The 21,959-nt window shown below is 40.7% G+C and overlaps 1 protein-coding gene across 1 annotated transcript in view; it reads right to left on the bottom strand.

The window, feature by feature from the left end:
* LOC117487108 (attractin-like protein 1) overlaps positions 1 to 21,959 on the bottom strand; it is a gene marked incomplete in the record, with an annotated part of 280,186 nt that overhangs the window by 181,504 nt on the left and 76,723 nt on the right. The window contains 5 exon segments of the mRNA XM_034135755.1: positions 2,187 to 2,324; positions 2,513 to 2,761; positions 13,831 to 14,022; positions 14,409 to 14,622; positions 18,634 to 18,821. Coding sequence (XP_033991646.1) covers positions 2,187 to 2,324; positions 2,513 to 2,761; positions 13,831 to 14,022; positions 14,409 to 14,622; positions 18,634 to 18,821 — 981 coding nt within the window.

Genomic DNA, 21,959 nt, shown 5'->3' with positions numbered 1-21,959 from the left:
GAGTGATGCAACTACACCTCCCTCTCCCTCACACCACACACACACACACACACACACACACACACACACACCCACACACACACACACTACACACACACACACACACACACACACACACACCACACACACACACACACACACACACACAACACACCAACACACACCACACACACACACACACACAACACACACACACACACAACACACACACACACACACACACACACACACTTTCCCTTCCCTTCCCCCCCTGAGCATTCACATCACATATTCTGTTGCTTTGTACTCTCTAACTCTGATGGTAACAACTCACAGATCATTTCCACATGATGCGAAAACAAAAGATGCTGACAGGCGATGTTCCAAGCAGGACAACTATTTCAATTTCAACATTTCAAAGGTTTTATAGTCATATGCACATAAGCTGCAGTGTAGAAACAGAGATCATGATACCTGTTCAAACACACCTGTACTGTAGTTTCCCTTTTCTCTGGTGAAGCCACACAGCTTTTCAACACTGCCCTCATCAGGTTGTTTGTTGCAGATGTTTACACTGACAGGAGTTTGAGGTGCCGTGCCTTTGTGACGTGCAACAACATGAACCTTTCTGTTGGTCGCTTGTTAGCAGACCCTTCACGCCATGGCAGAGCGAACAGGTACAGGCAGGGCCCGTAGTGATAGCCCTATAGTTTAAATCTACTACCCACAAATAAACATATGGACATGGGTTACTATTTAAAAAAAATGGTAAATGTATTTAGGAACCTGTCCATGTGATTTTAAGTGGGGGTGGACCTCAAATCCTCTAGGGGGGTCCGGGGGCATCCCTGGTAAGATTTATATTTTTTATTTTGGAGTTAAATGCATCAATCTGGTGCACTTTGAGGGGAAAATAAAGAGACTAGATCTATGGGAACACCTATATGAAACAGAACTGTATACATTTCAATAATCATGAAATCATGGCCATAACCAATAACATACCATTTCCAATATGAAAAAACACTGACACCCTCAAATGGAAATATGTGTTTACATAAATGGTGACCAAACCGTTTGAGACCCACTGAGAACTTAGACTAAGTTAACTATCTAAACAAGAGAGTCCTTTACCTCACCTGGGCTGAGGTTACCCCGAGCTTGAATGACACACAGAGACCAATCAACGGCTTTGATTTATGATCTGTGTGACCTTGTCGGCAGGCCACATCATGTAGACAGCCAGTCACCCAAAAAACAGGCCAGGCCATCGGGAAACCCCCCGGTCCTCCCGATGGCCAGTCCGGGACTGGGTACAGGAGGCGTAGAGCGAGGGATCATTGTCCACAAGTTAATCGATCGCAGACGAATACAAAATAAATAATTTTTTTTTTTTTATTAAAAAAAGCCTAAATGGGTCGTGAAATATACTTGGGCGGCCGTTAATATACCTGGGCGGCCCGCACAAGTATAGTTTATGTGTGGGAAACCCTGCAGTCACAAGATGGAGGAATACCGGTTCTTCTAGGGAGTCATACATCCTGTCATGTACAAAATACTGACTTTTTCTCAAATCTCAAAATCCGGACTTTTTCTCAAAATCCGGACTTTTTCTCAAAATTCTCACATTTTCTGAAAAATTATCCCTAGAATCAGATTATTAGAAACCTCGTTGTTGTTGTTGTCACAGCACAGCACACACAGTGAAATGTGACCTTTAACCATTTAACCCATCCTACCGACTGAGCCACTGTTGCACTGTATTGCATGTTGTTGTGCTTTTGTTTTGCAATACTTTAACATGACACTGTTTCCCACAACAGAAAACTTGCTTTAAGAAGGTATAACTTTCACAGAGGACATGTCTCCATGCTGTAATGTTCAAAAAGCTCTTTATTTTTCTCACACTATTTTCACCCTCTGTCTGAAACCAGAGCCCAGTCTGCTCTGATTGGTTAGCTGGCCGGCTCTGTTGTGATTGGTCAACCTGCTTAGAGATGTCCCGCCCCTTAGCCTATCACGTACAATGTGTTGGAGCGCTAGCCAATAGGAGCGCGAGTGTAATGATGTCACTGTGTTCTGGAAGTAAACAAAGGAGTCCAATGGAGGCGTTTCAGGCAGGGCATTTTTAAGGAATGAAATTACAGACCCATTTTGCCACTCAAAAAACCATTTAAAATATAAATATTTGTTAAACTTTGACTCACCGTTGCACCTCCCCCCGTTGGTGGGGTCTCCGTAGTACCCCGGCATGCAGCTCTGGCAGTGAGGGCCGGCCGTCAGGTTCCCACAGCGCTCACACACACTGCCGTTCACACACCTGCTGTGGCCGTTACACTGACACGCTGCGGGGAAACACACACACACACACACGAGACACTCAGCTGATTGTTGGGTACACTAAGTGCAATACATAATAGCTGCTTAGGTGTATTGTTGGTGCCGTTTATACAGTAGTCTCAAGAACATCTTAATTGTTGACATGTTATTATTATTATTATTAATAATAGTGAGTGATTATTATATCACTCACCAGGACACTGAATGAAGGCCCAGTTGAACCCTCTGTCAGAGGAACACAGGCTCTGGTCCAGGACCATGTCTCTGTCTCTGAGCCTCTCCCGGTCTCGAGGCCCTGCTCTGGGCACGGCAGGCTTCAGAGGACCCCTGTACGACCCCTCCATGCAGACCCCCCTCCCTGTGTTACTGGGGTCTCCACACCACCCACACTCTGTCCTCTCCAGACACTCAGCACACGTCCAGACACCCGAGCAGTTCTGGGCTAAAGAGGGGAAGGGAGGAGAGGAGAGGAGGAATCAAAAGAGACAAAGTGTTAGACAAATCTCACTGGTCTGAATTTTACTCAAAATTCTGACTTTTTCTCAAAATTCTGACTTTTTCTCAAAATCCTGACTTTTTCTCAATATCTCAAAATTCTCACTTTTTACTCTTTAAATTAGAGACACTACATACTGATATACACCTGAACATCAGCAGGAGAGGACTCTTTAAAGTAGAGACACTACATACTGATATACACCTGAACATCAGCAGGAGAGAACTCTTTAAAGTAGAGACACTACATACTGATATACACCTGAACATCAGCAGGAGAGGACTCTTTAAAGTAGAGACACTACATACTGATATACACCTGAACATCAGCAGGAGAGGACTCTTTAAAGTAGAGACAACTACATACTGATATACACCTGAACATCAGCAGGAGAGGACTCTTTAAAGTAGAGACACTAGATACTGATATACACCTGAACATCAGCAGGAGAGGACTCTTTAAAGTAGAGACACTACATACTGATATACACCTGAACATCAGCAGGAGAGGACTCTTTAAAGTAGAGACACTACATACTGATATACACCTGAACATCAGCAGGAGAGGACTCTTTAAAGTAGAGACACTACATACTGATATACACCTGAACATCAGCAGGAGAGGACTCTTTAAAGTAGAGACACTACATACTGATATACAACTGAACATCAGCAGGAGAGGACTCTTTAAAATAGAGACACTACATACTGATATACACCTGAACATCAGCAGGAGAGGACTCTTTAAAGCAGAGACACTACATACTGATATACACCTGAACATCAGCAGGAGAGGACTCTTTAAAGCAGAGACACTACATACTGATATACACCTGATCATCAGCAGGAGAGGACTCTTTAAAGTAGAGACACTACATACTGATATACACCTGAACATCAGCAGGAGAGGACTCTTTAAAGCAGAGACACTACATACTGATATACGCCTGAATATCAGCAGGAGAGGACTCTTTAAAGTAGAGACACTACATACTGATATACACCTGAACATCAGCAGGAGAGGACTCTTTAAAGCAGAGACACTCTCCAGAGTGACTGTTTTCTTTTAAATATGAGTATAAACTGGTGTTCATTGATCTTGAATGCACTCTTTTTCGAGCTACTAAAGTCAAGGAAGTAGTTTTATCTGCATGTATGTGTTGTTTTCTTCGAAGACCTCCTGCACACATATTGAAAGAAGTGTATTCTGACCGCAGTCTGTCCTTCACGCTGTACTTCTGTTAATCCAAACCGCTTCAGGCTGAGCACAAACACAACACACACCTCCTCTAATAAACGTAACGTCTTCTGTTCCCACCTTTTCTCTGACCCTCAACATTTATAAAGAAATTGACTTTCCTTTCCCCCGCACCGTTCCACACGTCAAGGAAAATGCATTTGTATTCATAAAGTGGATGTGACATTCAAAACCACTTCACTGGTGCAAATTAAAAATGACACTTTTTTCTTTGTATGGTATGGCATTCAATACTTGTAAAAAGAAAAACATAATCTCCATACTGAAGCCCCTTTTTGTTGTTTGCTGAATAACTGACAAGAATAAGAAACAGATCTCCGGCGTTTTCAAAGTTAACTTGTTTCTCGTTTTGCTTTTCAACTTCCCGTCATAATACATTTTAAGGTAGGGAATACACACTCTGTCGGGGGAATAAATAACGCAAGCTAACACTCTGTAGGTATTTCCAGTTGTACATAAAGAAAGGTTTTCCGAGGTGTTGTTTCCTTATAGCTAACGGTGAGTCGATTGAAATGCAGCGTGAGTTGTTTGAACACGAGCCATTTCCATAAGCCACAGATGTTCTCTTTCTGTGTCGCTGCTAGCTAGCTTCTTTCCTTGAAATACACCAACCCCTGTCCTCTGTACATTTGTGTGTTTGCAAGCTCCTCTGTTGCATTATTCAACTGCAGCAATGCTGATTCATTTGTTCCCCCTGCCTCTTATAATTACAAACTTCTTCTCTGCCTCTTTCCACCCTTTATCTGCTCTCCACCACATTTCTATTCTACGGTTTGTTCACAAAGACATCGTCACCTCTTGAGCTTTTTCTGGAAGTCTTTCCTCACGACTATTCACCTTATGCTTCGTCAACGCTTTCACATTGCCTTATTTTAGAGTGTTATTGATATGAATTAGCATAGCGTATAGCCAGTTTTATCTCCCTTTACTTACCAAATAAACTATTAAGAAGCTTTTAAATGTACTTTTATTGAGTTATTCAGGAGACAAAATAACAATTTGTATTTCCTATATGTGCTAAGTTTATCAAATAACGCATATTTGACCATTTACAGTGATGTTTCGAGATATGAAAAGCTGCTTGCTATATCAAAATGTTCAACAATATTTAAATAATAACTCTAATTTAAATTATGAGAGCCACCAATTTGGCGATAGAAAGCTAGCTAGGCTGTTTGATTGGTAGAACGATAGCGAATGTTAGCTAGTTTGTTAATTAGATAGCTAACGTTCAGTGGCGGCGCCAGAGTATTTTTGTTAGGTAATCTATGGTAGGGCTAACCCATACAGTGGTGGGGCTCAAGTCAGTATTTGCAATGTAATTACATACACGCTATATCGCCCCCCTTGATAGTGAAACGCCACGCGTGAGGTTTAGATTATTTCCCTGTCTCAATCAGAATGGAACTGTATGAAATAAAACGGCACATTTGTCTTAAATAAAAAGGGATCACTGTGAACGTGACGTATGATAGTACACGTTGAAGATCCAATGGGGATACTGAATGGCGGTTCCGATCGATCTCAATCAGTAAGGCATGACGCAGACCCAACGTTGCGTTGCTCTGATTGGCTGTAGGTCTATTCAAATTGCATTCGGAGGCATTTTGATCTGACCGCGCTGATATTATAACGCCAGAGAATTTCCACACCTTTAGTGTATAAAACTCCCCCACTACTTGGACTATTCCTTGCACCCCTCTTATAGCATAAGCCCGAATGGTCTCAACCATATTGCATCAGTAACGTGCACTTGTTACAGCAGGATCAGTTTATGTGTTGTGGACACGACCCGTATATTTTCGGAAGCAGTGTTCTCAACATTTTGCATTTTGCTTATTATTTAATTGAATTTGCTTACTTTAACATAATTTTTCATGGTGGGGCTATAAGGTGGGGCTAAGGTGGGGCTATGCCATTTCTTAGTATGGCTGTGGCCTACCCCAGCCATACCCTGGCGCCGCCACTGCTAACGTTCACTAGTTAGCAAGATAGCTTACATTCGCTAGCTAAATAGCTAACTGCCAGGTTATTGAATTTTGTCTCAATGTTAACTTGTTTTGATAAATGTTAACTCTGTGGATCTTTGTCTACCCTTCTGGCAGTGAGAGTTATTATAAACATTGGAGCCATCTGAACCAAAAGACACGCATACAGAGTTATTACAACAGAAATATCCTCATATGGGAATTTGAGCAATTTTAATACGATCACTAACAGAGGATGGATGTGGATCTGTAACACCAAGCTTGTAAATGATCCTAAATAAAAAGTATTATTTATAGTGCGGCTAGTGCTAAACCGGAAGATCTTACACATGTTGAAGCTGAAGTGGAAAATGGATCAGGGCTAAGTGAAGACCCTCTTCTCCCTCAATTTCTGTCATTTGTAATAATTTTGATTCTCTCCTCTTACACACTTAAGGCATGAATGAAATCATAAAGAATAGCGATCGTCACTCTTCTCTGTCAGTCTCTCCCCTACTGTGTTCCTCCCTCTGGGTTTTACTCTCACCTCTCTTTCACTGGATCTCCGCTGTAGTTCAAAGAGAGGCAGCTCAACAGAATATCGCTAATCCGCCACACAGTGGGGTTTCCTCTGCTAGAAAAGCACATATTTACTCACCCAGGAGCAGATTGTAATATGCAATTAATATACCAGGCCTGTTTCATTCACCAAATATGGTTCAAATTGCAGGGAATTGTTAGCCTTCTATATTTTGATTCATCCAAATTCTTTGCTTCTTTTTGACTTAATTAGCATATATTGTGTGGCGGCCATGCTGTGTCCCTCCAGGTCAGGTTATTAGATGTGCAGTGCCAGCAGATTTTTAAATGTCTTACTGATGATCAAACAAAACAGTAGCCCCCTTCAGATTAACATAAATCCCTGCTACACCTGATTGGACACTTTGCTTCCAATTTATTCTCAAACAAACGACAGCTTTATGCAAACCGTCACACTTTTTAGTTCGTTTTCGAGAACTTCAGGTGACAAAACAGGCATTTTTATAATACATTACATTACATGTCACTTGTTAGACGCTTTTATCCAAAGCGACTTACATACATTCAGTACTGAGGGCAATCCCCACAGGAGCAATTTGGGGTGAAGTGTCTCAGGGACACAACGACATGCTGACTCGAACTCGCTACCCCCTGATTCCAAGTTCAGCGCACTCCCCACTGAGCCACAGCCTCCCAATACAAATGTAAAGGATGCATGTCATTGAACTTTGTTATAAGCTAGAAACTAAATCCACTAAGCATAAAGCTTTTTTTCGTTCTTATTTTGAGGATGCTTTGAACCAGATCTAATGGAGAGGTGCAGGAATGAGTCCTAACACCCAGAAAGACACCACTTTCTAACGTGTACAACCTTCAGGCATTGGTGAATCCAGTCAGTATTTATAAATCTCAATTCTCTGTTTGTGGATCGGCTTTTACACACAGATAAGATACGATAAAAAGTCTAATTAAATTCGAGCAATAAAACCACATCTATCACAAGGACACGTCATCAATCACACGTTAAAAACTGGTCTAAAAAGGTGAGTTTTGTTCATTTTTGGATGATCACATGGTTGCTGCCTCTCAAAGTAATAACATGCAGTGGTGTTGCTCTCAAGTTAATTACTACATATATAGTGCTTTCAAACACACACCATGAGGTTCGTTGCAGGACTTTTATGTGCAATTCATATGTGCAACATGTCAAAGCAAATGGTACTTCTTACAAGTATGATTAAAAACAAAAGGGCCCCAAGAACAGGACATGAATTATCTGGGAAAAGCAAAGTTCCGTCCTTATGTTCGCTTACATTATTGTGGTTTGTGTGTGGATAATGTAATTTACCTGCTATGTTCTGCATGCATGAGCCTTATTTTTAATAGCATTTCCATATCTGGCTTCATCTGTGTTCCACATGGAAAGAATTAAGAGCTGTTATTGCCTCGTGTCGTGGACTCAGGGAACATGAGGATGAGAGAAAAAGCATTGCATCGTGCCTGCAGGGTTTACAAGGCTTTAGTTTTTGAGTTAACAGCACCAACGATGGAGCGGTACCTTGTGCCAGTACATGACATTAGCTCTGGGCTATTTCCAGAGTAAATGTGTTTTTGGACAGTGCCTGTATTTCCCATGAGGGTGGAAAACATATGTTGTGATTAAAAACCAAACATGTGATCTAATAAAAAGGTCCAGAGACAAACTGTTGACTGGCGGCAGTTTTTTGTGGATCAAAATAGGATCTTTTATTTGCACTTCTTAAGTGTTCCTTTAATTTCTTGCAGACGGGATGATTATTATTCTCTTCTGTGATTGCAGCTCAAAGTAAACACTCCTGTACAGACAACGTGGTGAGCGAAGAGGCACATCTGTAATTCAATTTTCATTTATTGCACTTTACCGCAATTCAATTATGAGTTGTGGCTGATAAATTAAACAGATGGAGAACTCTGTGTCATTAGTAAAGCACTTTGAGACTAATTAACTTAAGATGGAAAATTAAAATTCAACAACTTATCCAAAGCTAGTTTTATAGATAGTTTAACCAGTTAAGCCCCGAGCCTGTTTTTCAGGCCTCAGGCTCGAAAATGACATTCCCAGAACAAATGACTATATCTTCACTTCTAAAAGGGGTCAATTAATAATCTTTTTTCTCAACGCAAAGATAAACCTGTGAGTTGGATGTAGAAAAGTCAGAATCAATATAGAATTTTTTTATTTTAAAGTAAATTGACAGGAGAGGACTCTTTAAAGTAGAGACAATACATACTGATATACACCTGAACATCAGCAGGAGAGGACTCTTTAAAGTAGAGACACTACATACTGATATACACCTGAACATCAGCAGGAGAGGACTCTTTAAAGTAGAGACACTACATTCTGATATACACCTGAACATCAGCAGGAGAGGACTCTTTAAAGTAGAGACACTACATACTGATATACACCTGAACATCAGCAGGAGAGGACTCTTTAAAGTAGAGACACTACATACTGATATACACCTGAACATCAGCAGGAGAGGACTCTTTAAAGTAGAGACACTACATACTGATATACACCTGAACATCAGCAGGAGAGGACTCTTTAAAGTAGAGACAATACACACTGATATACACCTGAACATCAGCAGGAGAGGACTCTTTTAAAGTAGAGACACTACATACTGATATACACCTGAACATCAGCAGGAGAGGACTCTTTAAAGTAGAGACACTACATACTGATATACACCTGAACATCAGCAGGAGAGGACTCTTTAAAGTAGAGACACTACATACTGATATACACCTGAACATCAGCAGGAGAGGACTCTTTAAAGTAGAGACACTACATACTGATATACACCTGAACATCAGCAGGAGATGACTCTTTAAAGTAGACACACTACATACTGATATACACCTGAACATCGGTAGGAGAGGACTCTTTAAAGTAGAGACACTACATACTGATATACACCTGAACATCAGCAGGAGAGGACTCTGTAAAACCAAAATGCTTTGCTCTATAGAAATATACTCAACTAATCAACTGAATTTTCATGTTATTTTTCGGTCAACAACCGGAACTGTAGGGTTTCTGAAAGGAGAACTGTAGTAACTAGGTCAAATCCAGAAAGATATGCATCTCAGCCACAAAACATCACTCGCTAAAAAGCATTCAGAAGTTGCCATCGTCACTTGGAGTCTAAACGCCTTTAAAGTTCTGTCAACAAGAAACATTCAACGACTGCTGCTATATAGCAAACATCAAGGCTTTATGTGAAGCCAACAGAAAAAAAGCCCATATTTCCACTTCCCAAAAACCTTCTTTCAATGAAGGTGAATTAGTCGTGTTCATTGAAAGAGATAACCTGAAGACAACAGATGCCAGATGTTGTGAGGTTAGAATAGAGAAGTATTGCTGGTTCCTGCTGGGGGAAAATGTTCATCTTATCAAAGATTCCCTTTGCACAATCATCTCGGTGCCACTTTCAGTTCATCACAGCGGTTTGATGTTGGCTGTCCCTGGATAGCTCGTATTGCCTGGCTTCATCTTGTGTAATCCATTTGCTGCTACACTGCCTGACAGTTAGCATCTCCGAAGCCGCTAGCATACAGATCTGTGAGCCCTTATACATAATACATCAAGTATAGGAGCCATAAGCTGCTTCGAGTTGTCTTGTAGAGATGTGAAGCCACAAAACAGCCATTGTGCGTTAGAAAAGATACACACACACACACACATCTTGTGAGGATGAAATAAGCTTTTTACTGCAGCAGAAGCAATATAAGCTACAACAGCTTAACAACATCTGACCTGCTTCTATGTGTGTGTTTGTGTGTGAGATTTATTTGGATCGTATGTTACTCTGAACTCTTTACAGTCACTTAAGTTGAGTACCCTGAAGTACGCATTACACCAACATACTGTTCTATTTCATACTTACTGACCGCCAGAGGCGATGCTTTAGCACTGGATATCTCGCGCATGCGTAGGTCGAATATCATATTAACAAAGTCACGTGTGACCTCGTATGACCCCGGAAGGTATAAATTCCGGTGTTGTCAACGAGTTCAGTTCTTTTTCATCTTCTCGCTGCGCAGGTTACTACTTTATGAGTAGAAGCCAAGCTAGCTTATTGAAAATTCTAGCTCATCGCCTGTAGCCTTGCGATCGTCTCGATCGGAGCTGCGGGCTAGAAACGCTCGCCCTCCAAAGGCTGCGACGAGCTGTCCGCCCTCCCAAGGGAGGGGACCGCGGTGTTCACCGCTCGGACCCCAGGAGCTCCGGACCGGTAAAGAGCGGACGCTCCTGCACGTCAGCCGGTGAGATCGCTACCATTTATCGCTGATTGTGCTATCTATTCTCAAGCTAATGAGATAATTGTGTACAAATTAGCCGAGGGCTCTCGCTAATTTGTTACTAACGCTAGTGAAGGCAGCGTCTCCGCCCCCCCTTTCACTGCATACATTTGGTGTTCTATCGTCCAGTTAAGCTGAGTGTTTTCGTTCAAGCTAACTGTTACTGCGCTAGTGAAGGGAGCGTCTCCGCCCCCCCTCTCACTACATTTGTTTCCTTACCTGTTCTATCGTCCAGTTAAGCTGAGTGTTTTCGTTCAAGCTAACTGTTACGGCGCTAGTGAAGAGAGTGTCTTCGCTCCCCTCTCACAGCTCACAATTAGTTCCTGTTCTATCCTCCAGTTAGCTGAGTGCTCTCGCTCAAAGCTAACTTGCTACAGTGCTAGTGAGGGAGTGTCTTCACACCCCTCTCACAGCTCACAATTAGTTCCTGTTCTATCCTCCAGTTAACTGAGTACTCTCGCTCAAAGCTAACTTGCTACAGCGCTAGTGAAGAGAGTGAATCCGCTCCCCTCTCCCTGCACACAGTTGGATGCCCGTTCCATCCTTCAGTTAGCAGAGTGCTCTCGCTTAGGCTAACTCGCTACGGCGCTAGTGGAGAGAGTATTCCGCTCTCCTCTCACGGCATAAACCCATTAACTGACTTCATTTTTTCTCACCCCAGTTAACAGAGTGCTCACGCTCAAGCTAACTACTATTGTGCTCACTCCCCTCCACTGCATATTTGTTTCCGGGCCCAGTTATTTACAGTCAGCTGAGTGCTCTAGCTATCGCTAGGTCAGTTGCTAAGGATAACAGACCGTTGCTAAGGAGAACAGAAAGTTGCTAAGGAGAACAGACCGTTTCTAAGGAGAAAAGACCATTGCTAAGGAGAACAGGCCGTTGCTAGGGAGAACAGACCGTTGCTAAGGAGAACAGAATGTTGCTATGGAGAACAACCCGTTGCTAAGAAGAACAGGCCGTTGCTAAGGAGAACAGGCCGTTGCTAAGGAGAACAGACCGTTGCAAAGGAGAACAGAATGTTGCTAAGGAGAACAGAATGTTGCTAAGGAGAACAAGCCGTTGCTAAGAAGAACAAGCCGTTGCTAAGGAGAACAGGCCATTGCTAAGGAGAACAGACTGTTGCTAAGGAGTACGCTCTGGCCTACAATATATGCAGCTCTTATTAAAGAATACAAATAAAGGATTTTGAGCTGCTATAAGTTTCAAATGTTTCAAAGATAAAATGGGAATCCACAGTAAATGGTAAATGGACTGTATTTAAATAGTGCTTTTTCCAGTCTTTACAACTCCTCGAAGCAATTTAACATATACACATCATAACTCATCCATTCACACTCTGTTGCCACCTGCTCAAGGAAGCTAACACTCTTTAACACCAAACCATAAGGAGCAACTAGGGGTTAAGTATGTTGCCCAAGAATACATCAACTTTGACTGTTGCTGGGTGTTCGAAAGATAACTTCACTGCCTCTCAGCCACTAGAGAAACACAATCTTTGCAGAGAGAGTTGAGCTTAAGACATCTTTAATGAAGAGTTTAATTTATAGAATAATTTGAAGCTGCAGTTTAGGGACCAGAGGCTCGGGGAAGAGAGTTGGGAGGCTGACAGAAACACAGAAAAAGCTCAGAAATGTCGCCTAAAAGAAATCAATGTTATAAGAGAAAACTAAGCAAGGCCAAATTAGGGTGAGACTGCTTTCAAAAAACTTTTAAAAATCGACTGCTGGGGCGAAACTGGAGCTAATTATTTCAAGAGTGAGCCTCCGGACAACATGAAACATGGGAACGATACACAAAGCCTTCAGCCAGATTTATCTGATAATGAAATGACCCATTTCAGTTCAAATTGGATCCCCAGACAAGCAAGAGTTTTTTTTTTTTTCTGTGAAAGCCGAGGTCATGCATCCTTCAGCTGCAGCCTGTAGGGTCTCTTTCCAAAACATGATTATTAATCCATAAACAAGAGGAGAGTTAAACCCAATGCAAAGAGTTGTGGACTGTAGAGAGAGAAACAACGCTATACCTGAGAATTGTTAAATATGTCATATTTTAAATGCCATACTTTGAGCAACAACGGTAAAAACACAGCAGAACAAAAGCCTCCTACGCACCTTCTGCCACCAACACTGAAATATGAATAAAAAAGGAGGATGGGGAAAGGGTGACATTATGTAAGGGCTGTGACTAAAAAAATAAAGAAAAGGGAAAACAATTTTGGTTTCTAACAGTAGGCTGAAGAGCTGTCTGCACTCAGACTACTGGCAGGGAATAATAATCACCAGAAACTACAAAAAAAACATCTCAAAAGATGTTTTCCTAACTCCTCAGAAACAAGCTACACTGGCTACAAATTGATTATTTGTCTAAAAACAGACAGACATAAAAAGTTGTGTCTCTTGTTGGCAGATAAATAAATATGATTCAAAACAACCCAAATTCCTAAGGTTAGTAAGGTTTTTTGTTGGTTGTCTTTCCTTGTTACACAGCTTAGTTGAATACTTGATTCTGATTGGTCAATTTGGACCTTCCAGAGGTCTGCTATTTTTTGCTAACAGACAGCAGAAGAAGACGGACAGGAAGTAAACACTAAAGGGAACACGGTATGACCTCTGCAGTGTTTAAAAACTGGTTAATGGAAAAGAAAATGGGACCAATTACAACAGAACTGGCCAGTTAACCAATTTTCAGACCATTTACATGCACAACAAAACGATATAAACACACTACAGGAAAGAGGAAACGTCCAGAAGCAGAATAGGGCCTCTTAAATATTAGAACGGCATAGAAATAGATGGGCCTTTTTCCAGGAAAAAAAAATGAATACTCACTAGTGTGGCTTAAAACACATGATTATACAAAACAGATTCTACATGAGTTTCTTATGATTGCCCCCCGTCTCACCTGCACAGTCCTGGGTCTGCCACTCCAGACACTGTCCGTAGGGGAAGGAGACAGTGTAGGCGGTGGAGTCGATGCAGCGCTGTGTGCTGCTGCACCACATGCACTCCATGGTCTGGCTGGTGCAGTTACTGCAGCTGGAGCGCAGAAAGCAGGACGTCCTGCAGGGGCGGGAGGTCTGAGTCTGAGGAGACCCTGAGAGAGAGAGAGAAGGAGAGAGAAACACAAGTTAACATAACCTTTAAAGGTCTCCTATCATAAAAATGCACTTTTGTATGTCTTTTATACATAAATACATGTCCCCGGTGTGTCAGGGAACTCAAAAAGTGTCAGAAAATAAAACCCTCTCTCTTTTCCTCCGTACCCACATCTCTAAAAACTGAGCTGATCAAGATTTGCGTCCGATATGACGTAATATCTAAAATGTGGGCGACATGTTTTGTATATTTGTATATATCTGAGACCTAACATATATGCCTAAAAATAGTATAATAGGAGACCTTTAACCTCCTCACCCAGTGCTCTGAACCATTTTATCCAACCACACCCTCGTTCTCTCCTTTATCGTCTTTCAGTCTCACCTGCAGGTTTCTCACAGATCAGTCCGTCAGTGGGAGCAGTGCAGGGATTGGCTCTCAGGCCAGGCCCCGCCTCCCTCTCCAGGTACGCACAGAAACCCGAGTCGCTGGGTTCTCCAGGTAACCATCGCAGGCTGGTGTTAGTGAAGGGAGAGGAGTCCTCCCAGCCCCAGTACGACACGTTGATCTTCCTCAAGCCCACCCAGGGAGATAAGGTCTGCAGGGAGTACACACATCCTTTACTCAGATACTCGTGTTTCAAAATACTCTGGTGAAAGTAGAAGTACTGACTAAACTTCTTTACTCAAGTAAAAGTAAAGAGGGCTTTGAAATGTACTTCAGTAAAAAGTACCCATAACTAGCAGCTGTTTTAAAGAGTACCTGACCTCCCTTTATATTAATAGAACAATAATGTCATTGTTAGCTAATGAATGTTTCCATGCTGAACAACGGCAACATGACAACGTTTTCATTGGTCCCTCTTCTTTAGAGAAGACCAGGAAATGATGGATACACGGATCGTGTTCAAATCAATAGGCACGCAATGACTCTAAATAATAATGATCACGCCACCAAACACACATTCAAACTAAAGGAACCAGCCTGTTTGGGAAATGTGAGAAGTAGAAAGTACAGGTATTTGGGTTCAACATGTAAGAAGTAGAAAGTACAGGTATTTGTGTTCAACATGTAAGAAGTAGAAAGTACAGGTATCTGTGTTCAACATGTAAGAAGTAGAAAGTACAGGTATGTGGGTTCAAAATGTAAGAAGTAGAAAGTACAGGTATCTGTGTTCAAAATGTAAGAAGTAGAAAGTACAGGTATTTGTGTTCAACATGTAAGAAGTAGAAAGTACAGGTATTTGGGTTCAACATGTAAGAAGTAGAAAGTACAGGTATTTGTGTTCAACATGTAAAAAGTAGAAAGTACAGGTATTTGGGTTCAACATGTAAAAAGTAGAAAGTACAGGTATTTGGGTTCAACATGTAAGAAGTAGAAAGTACAGGTATTTGTGTTCAAAATGTAAGAAGTAGAAAGTACAGGTATTTGTGTTCAAAATGTAAGAAGTAGAAAGTACAGGTATTTGGGTTCAACATGTAAGAAGTAGAAAGTACAGGTATTTGTGTTCAACATGTAAGAAGTAGAAAGTACAGGTATTTGTGTTCAAAATGTAAGAAGTAGAAAGTACAGGTATTTGTGTTCAACATGTAAGAAGTAGAAAGTACAGGTATTTGTGTTCAACATGTAAGAAGTAGAAAGTACAGGTATTTGTGTTCAACATGTAAGAAGTAGAAAGTACTGTACAGGTATTTGTGTACCGGAGAAATGTACTTAAGTACAGTAACAAAGTATTTGTACTCCACTACTTCCCACCTCTGAAAATTAGATAGCATGAGATTAGTTTTCTAAGCTAACGAAGGAATGCTTGTCTTTTTTATATTTAATTGTCATTTGATTGAGCCAAACACTCCGGAAAACATCTGGAAAGTAAAGTCTGAATGCTTGAAATAAAGTGTGAGAGGAACGAAACCACAACGTAAAATAAACTGGTTGAGAGTTTGCCAAGACGCATGAAAGCTGTGTTATCCAAAAAAATTGCTTTCTGAAATCTAACCGAGAGAAAACATTGATTTTGTGTTGTTTAAAAACAACAATAAACTTGTTTTCCTTTGGTTTGAGCTATAAAAATCATGAGCATCTATTTTTGTTTTGTTTGTAAAATAAATTAAAAGGAACTATTTCTGTATAACCCTGATTGTATACATGTACACAGCCAGTGTTTTAAAGGGGACATATCATGCAAAATGCACTTTTTGATGTCTTTTATACATAAATATGTGTCCCCGGTGTGTCGGGGAACTCACGCAGCGTCAGAAAATAAAACCCTCTCTCTTTTCCTCCGTACCCAAATCTCTAAAAACGGGGGAACAACGGAGCTGATCCAGATTTGCGTCCGATATGACGTAATATCTGAAATGTGGACCCACGGCCCTATCAGAAAGTTGCTATCAGAAACAATGCCCGACTGTTTTGGACGTAATATGGTCGGTGTTTACATTAGCATCGCTAACACTCAGAGCTAACCTGTACTGGAGAGCATGTGTGTGAAGAAGCAGGAAATAAAAAGGAACTCACCTTGTGGTATAACCGGCAAGAGAGAAAGCCTTTGAGCTCCATACTGTTTCAGAGAGAATCCTTGATAATCCATGATATGGCGTTTCATCACGGCAGTATTTAGTTTAGACAGTAGCTGCCGGTTCCCCCATGAGCTCAGACCCCTCCTTTTTAAAGCTTTATACCCCAAATCAGCACTTTTGAAACAGGAAGTGAAATAGAGGGATATGAGGCATGGCTAGAATGGGTGATCTGTTTGGTATTTTGAGCAAAACACTTCATATACATGTTTTTCATATATTTTTGATATATCTGAGACCTATGCTATTGCCTAAAAATAGCATGATAGGTGACCTTTAAAACTGGGGGAAAAACAAAATAAAAAATCAATTGTGTGAGCAAAAAAAGAGCGTATTTACTGTAAAGGGGCCTTATTCTGCTCATTTTCAGGTTCATATTAGAATTCTGTGACATGTTTCCATGCTTTAATGTTCAAAAAGCTCTTTATTTTTCTCTTTTCACGCATCCCTCGCAAGGATTTTAGCCTTTGCAGACCGTTAACATGCACCAACACCAATAGAACACACTACAGGGAGGGAAAAGGGCCTCTTTAAGAAGTATTATCCCTTTCAAAAAATGAGAAGTCCCACAGCTGGTAACTGTGTACAACATACATGATGTTTGACATGAAAGCAGATCCTATATCCAACCTTCTGTAATTGTTATAAAAGCAGAAACTCCTCAGACTCACAGCGATACCTAATTCAGGAAAGAGATCTCCAAAAGGGACTACAATTATAGAAGCTGAGTGAAGTGGAGCTTAGTTTGCATTCATTTGCTGAGAAAACAAGTGTGATTTGTTTAATAAATGCCCATGACGATATGCAAAGATGTTTGATAGAAATCTAAAAGTGATTAGTGATTTCATAAAAACATGCAAACAGCCTAAACTCTGTGTGGTGTCTGTATTTGTATGCATACACTGAAATGCACTCGGGTGGAAATCCTATGCGATCTCGGTGGTAACTCGTTGATTTTGCAGGAAAATCTAATGTTGATTTTAACAAAAAAAAAGTGGCATGACAACACAAGAGACTCAGAATCATCATCATTACAAAAGAGCATCAAAAGGTACATTCAAAACCAGCACTTTTCTTTAAAGAAACTGTTTGCTTTTCTGTTCCTCTGTGTTTTCACATCTCTCCTGACACTGCACATTGATCAAAAAGTCAGTCTGCGAGTCGTCAAAACATGTCAGCGTATCAAATGACATTCAGACCACACAGATTACAAGTTGACAGCTCAATCTGTTTGAGAGGCGACTGATCTGGTAAATGGCTCAATGAATAAAGAATCACACATCCTGTCACTCTGTTTTTCACACATCTGGGTTTACTGAGATTAAAAATTGATGATGAAGCCGATGGTGGGATAAGAAGGATGAGTTCAGTTGGGTTTCTTATACCTTGAACTACGGTGGCAGACGGATGCAAACGTGCTACAAGACCCAAAACACGAACATTAGGAGAAACTCGCTGCAGCTTCAGAAACAACGCAAATATAAAAACACATTTAGCAAACATTCAGCAACTTGAGGAAACATGCGCAGCGTTTACTAAAAGCTGTAAATACATAACGCTGCAAGAAGCTCAAAACACAACGGAGATCAGGGGACACTAAAGAGTGACGCACACAGCTGGGAGACCAGGGGACACTAAAGAGTGACGCACACAGCTGGGAGACCAGGGGACACTAAAGAGTGACGCACACAGCTGGGAGACCAGGGGACACTAAAGAGTGACGCACACAGCTGGGAGACCAGGGGACACTAAAGAGTGACGCACACAGCTGGAGACCAGGGGACACTAAAGAGTGACGCACACAGCTGGTAGACCCAGGGGACACTAAAGAGTGACGCACACAGCTGGGACAGCTTGGTGACGTTTAGGATTATAAAGCTGAACAACTGTCTATCATAAATGACCCCTAGCAAAGCCTATAAATAGCTAACACGTGTTTATAACCACAGAGTATCCCGAGTGTTTTGTCCACAGACACCGTTAGCGTGCAGTGTCACATTTATTTTATTTACATTTTGCATTGCACCACCTACCTTGTCTTGCAGCTGGTATTTTTGCAGCTCATCCAGAACAAAATGGACTTGTTTGTCTGTGAGCAGAGAGGCGATGTTTCCTCCCAGGTTTTTGCAGTAGTGCTGGGCGTTATCGTAGCTCTCGCTGCTGGAGTTGATCCTCAGACAGACTTCCCCGACATGATGCCAGCCCTCCCCACACAGCTGGCCTGAAACACAACAACACACACATACAGTTTATCTCTGGTAGCAACAACTCTTAGTCATCAGAGCCTTAAAACACTAGATTATATAGATCCAGCCTGCTAGTAACTCAACTTTGATAGCTAGATACAACCCAGTCTCACGGCATTTCGTGTTAAATTAATTTAATCTATTGATTCGTGTTCACCAACACGATTTTCACCTTTTTTTCGTGTCACACAGAACGATTTTAAATGCAATGTATTTCTATTGGTAGTATGTTTCGTGCCTGCAACACGTCTTTTTGTCCGGTCGGGTCTTGGAAGACCAGAAGCTGTGTGGTTCATAAAAACATGTTCTTACTCAATATCTTACCCTAAGCCTAACCCTATCCCTTTTATTTTAAATTGTATAATGTCTGAGTTTTGTTGCCGTCAGTGAGGAAAAGAAATGGCTCAGAGCCTCAGAATACTGACATCTGTATTTTATGTCATCTTTTTTTCCTTCTAATTAGTTATTATTTGGTGCAGGCACGAAACATACTACCAATAGAAATACATTGCTTCTAAAATCGTTCTGTGTCAGAATACTGAAATCTGTATTTTTTTAAATGTCTTTTTCCTTCTAATTTGTTATTATTTACATTGCTTTTAAAATCGTTCTGTGTGACACGAAAAAAATGGCGAAATCGTGTTGGTGAACACGAACCAATAGATTAATTTCGTGACTATAACACGAAATGCCGTGAGACTGTGTTGCTAGATAATACATAATTGGCTTGTAATGGTGAGTATGCTAACATGCTAATGTTTGGTTGATATTGTATCATACTAATGTTTAGCTTTGGCTTGGTTAGCAATATACAACCCAGTCTCACGGCATTTCTTGTTATTAGTCACGAAATTAATTTAATCTATTGATTCGTGTTCACCAACACGATTTTCACCTTTTTGTCGTGTTACACAGAACGATTTTAAATGCAATGTATTTCTATTGGTAGTATGTTTCGTGCCTGCAACACGTCTTTTTGTCCGGTCGGGTCTTGGAAGACCAGAAGCTGTGTGGTTCATAAAAACATGTTCTTACTCAATATCTTACCCTAAGCCTGACCCTATCCCTTTTATTTTAAATTGTATAATGTCTGAGTTTTTTTGCCATCAGTGAGGAAAAGAAATGGCTCAGAGCCTCAGAATACTGACATCTGTATTTTATGTCATCTTTTTTTCCTTCTAATTTGTTATTATTTGGTGCAGGCACGAAACATACTACCAATATAAATACATTGCTTCTAAAATCGTTCTGTGTCAGAATACTTAAATCTGTATTTGTTTAAATGTCTTTTTCCTTCTAATTTGTTATTATTTACATTGCTTTTAAAATCGTTCTGTGTGACACGAAGAAAATGGCGAAATCGTGTTGGTGAACACGAACCAATAGATTAATTTCGTGACTATAACACGAAATGCCGTGAGACTGTGTTGGTTTAGCTTAAGCTACTAGGTAGAGTATGAGTATGCTAACATGCACATTTGTGGCTTATAATGTTTAGAATACATCAATATCATATCTACAATTAGCTGACTTAAAGTGCTCACAAGCATATGTAACATTTATCACATTTTAGAGTAAATAATCAGAAATGCAAGAAAAACAAGGAAGCTTAAAGACAACACATTTACACTTAGAGAGTAAGACTAACTCTGTAAAAAGGAGTTAAGAGCAGATTGATCAGACAGTAGGAGGAGGGGTATCATAATGACCAAAATGCTAATAGTTAGCATTTGTAACAGTTATCAAGTTTTAGATCAAGTGAGGAGTAAATAATCAGAAATGCAAGAAAAACCAAGAGGCGCAAAGACAACAAATGCATCCTGAGAGAGTACAGACTAACTCTGGAAATAACATTCCAAAATGTAGCATGTGTAAAGTGAGAAATAAATAACCAGAAATGCCAGGAAAATACAGAAGCCAATAAAGTCAAAACATTACAGATTACAGGCCGACTCTGGCAAAAAGAGCAGACAGCAGAAGGGTTGTTTACTTGGTTGAGGTAAACCAGACTTCATTAATCAACGTGAAGGCAGACAGAAGCAGCAACTAAATCCAAAACTGCAATCGTGGGAAGGCAGTTCGTTTTCAACAAGAGGTTTCAGGCTCTTTAAACATCCCTGATTTAAACTGAGAGTAATGAGGACAGATAGGTGGACAGTAAGGTCATGTGACAAAGGTAGAAAGCTCACTGAGAGCAAGTAGTGGAGAAGGTGGGAATGAAAATTGAAGTGGATGTAATCGCAAAAAAAAAACTGTGTAGCCAGAATCAACAGACGATTGAAGAGCTTTAAAACAAAATACTTGATTTTGGTTAATAAAAAACACATGCAACTGATTTTTAAAGGCTGATGTAATTTTGATTTATGCTGTTGCTTCAGATAAGCACACCACATTCTTGCTTTGTACTGAACTGAGTCATCAGTCAGACACATCATTCCCAGGACTTATAAACAACGTCACAGATGGGATAAAGAAAAGTGAATGTCTGTGGTGATTGAAGAGTTTAAACAGAGGCTGAGAAACTCATCCATAAAAAGGCATACAGTCATTCTTATAAGGGTCAGGTAGTTGCATTTTGGGAAGTTTATTATACCGTAGCAGCCTTTGAAATAGCCAGGATGAGAAGGAAAGGAAAAGCCTGTTTATTTTGGACTGATTATATTCACAGGCCCTATAATGGCTTCCATCATCAATCCTTTCATGCTACAGGAAAGAAAATACCTGCTTTCTTTAAACCCCCCCCCCCTAAACAATAGCAATGGGCCGTAATCATCCAAAAAAACGAGACAGAAAAATGGGTAAAAAAGGCGGAGTATACAAAATACATAGATGGATAAGGTTACAGTCTTTGTGTAAAAGCAGAGATAAACATGTCAGGCAATTTAGCGTAATTAGTCATAACACAGTGTGTAAAGAAAAGGCCACGGTGGTGGAGCGATAGTTTCCATTAACAAAGTTCATCTTAGCCCACACTGCTATGTAGCTTCACAGAAAATAATGAAGATATATTTTTGTAGCCTTGTCACACTAATGGACTCAGAAAAAGGCGAACAATGGCTAATTTCCTCATTGTGGCCAGTGAACCTTTTTAAAAGGCCACGTCCTAAATGGCC

The sequence above is a fragment of the Trematomus bernacchii genome, unplaced genomic scaffold, assembly GCF_902827165.1.
Source record: "Trematomus bernacchii unplaced genomic scaffold, fTreBer1.1, whole genome shotgun sequence".
NCBI lineage: Eukaryota > Metazoa > Chordata > Actinopteri > Perciformes > Nototheniidae > Trematomus > Trematomus bernacchii.
The sequence above is the reverse complement of the archived record's forward strand: the minus strand, read 5'-3'. Positions and strand labels throughout refer to the sequence as shown.